Source organism: Phytophthora parasitica, assembly GCF_000247585.1.
Source record: "Phytophthora parasitica INRA-310 unplaced genomic scaffold supercont2.16, whole genome shotgun sequence".
NCBI classification, from domain to species: Eukaryota; Oomycota; class Peronosporomycetes; order Peronosporales; family Peronosporaceae; genus Phytophthora; species Phytophthora nicotianae.
Window position 1 is genome coordinate 1,090,467 of NW_008649002.1, and position 1,580 is coordinate 1,092,046.

General features: G+C 54.6%; 1 protein-coding gene across 1 annotated transcript in view; it reads right to left on the minus strand.

Moving 5' to 3' along the window:
* PPTG_22442 (hypothetical protein) overlaps window positions 1-1,580 on the minus strand; it is a gene marked incomplete at both ends in the record, with an annotated part of 4,528 nt that overhangs the window by 2,240 nt on the left and 708 nt on the right. The window contains one exon of the mRNA XM_008903852.1: window positions 27-1,542. Within this exon, the coding sequence (XP_008902100.1) occupies window positions 27-1,542 (1,516 nt within the window). The remainder of the gene's footprint in view (window positions 1-26; window positions 1,543-1,580) is intronic.

Sequence of the window (1,580 nt, forward strand, 5' to 3'; positions counted from 1 at the left end):
GTGTACGGCAACGGGTGGTTGTTCACCTTCAAGTTCAGATTTGAAGCAGAATCAGTGGAGTTGTTCGATGCGAAGAAGCGATACACCGCCTGGTCCATCAACGCCTTGAAAATTGCTGACGAATGGGATCCCGTAGTGTTCGTGAAGACGTTGTAGCCAAACAAGTTCTGGCTGCTGTCGCCGTACACCAAGTAGCCGCCGTACTGGCCCTCCACGAGATCAGCACCCTTGCCGTATCCACGTTCGAATGCCTCTTGGCCCATCGCAACACTGTAACCAGTGTACCCGCTCGCGTTCAGAGCAGGATCCGTATAAGTGACCCCGAACACAGTGGGCGAGTTGGAGTCAAAAGCTGGTTCCGGGATGGAGAGTGCCTGTGCGTCGGCTCCGGAGTAGTAGGACGATGCCATCACATCACTGCACCAGTCTCCAGCCCCAGCTCCAACCTGGCAAAAGTACGGCGTCGGGGTCGCACTACCGGAGTATTCATCGGTTGTTAAAGCCTTCAAAGGATCGTCGTTGATAGCCATACTGCTCTTCAAGATTCCAAGACCGGCGGCAATGAGTAGAACCGGCAGCGCAGCGACGTAGATAATTGTCTTCTTGTCGCGCTTGGCATAGCGGAAACGCTTTAGCAGCAGTGCACGCAGGTGTCTCCGGAAAATGGACTCAGTCGTGATGATCTCGTCGCACGGCTGATAAAACCCATCCGAACCCGCGGAATTAGCTCGTGTAACGTGCTTGCCAAGCGTATGCTGGTTGTGCTCGTCCGACAGCTCTGCCACCTTGATGAACACCTCTTCCAGCGTAGTCACGGACACACCATAGGACAACAGACCCAGTGTCTGCAACTGACGATCCATCTCAGCAAACATAGTCGCAAACTCGGACGAACTGTGAAGAGGCAGCTGAAACGCGATCTCGCTGCCGACGTTGCTCAGCAACACAGCGGCCGGCACGAAAGACTGCACAAAAGCCGCCACAGCATCATCGTCGCACTTGGCATCATCCTTCACCAGAGTCAAGTTGTAACCCGCACCGAAGCGGTTCTTCAGGAACAGCGACGACCCACAGCAGCGCATCTCACCTTCAGCCATGATAGCAATCCGATCACCCAAGATGTCGGCTTCGTCCATGAAATGTGTCGTCAATACCATCACTCGGTCGTTGCGGTTGTTCAACAGAATCTCCCACGTGCTGCGACGACTGTAGGGGTCCATACCGGAAGTTGGTTCGTCAAGGAACACCAGCGAGCTGTCACCCAGCAGTGAAACAGCCACCGACAGCTTACGCTTCATACCACCCGACAGATCGTTGGGTTTCGAGTTGCGCTTCTCGGTCAAACCAACCTCACGGATCTGTCTATCAACCACAGCCTGCAGCTCTTCATTCGCGTATCCCTTGATCTGTCCGAAGAACTGGAGGTGCTCCTGGACCGTCAGCTCCGGGAACAGAACGTCGTGCTGGAAACAGATACCAAGCGACCGGCGCATTTCGTCCATGTCCTCGTTGATCGACAAGCCACGGTAGGTAGCATTACCACTGGAAGGGGCAGTCATACCCGTGAGCATGGAAATCAA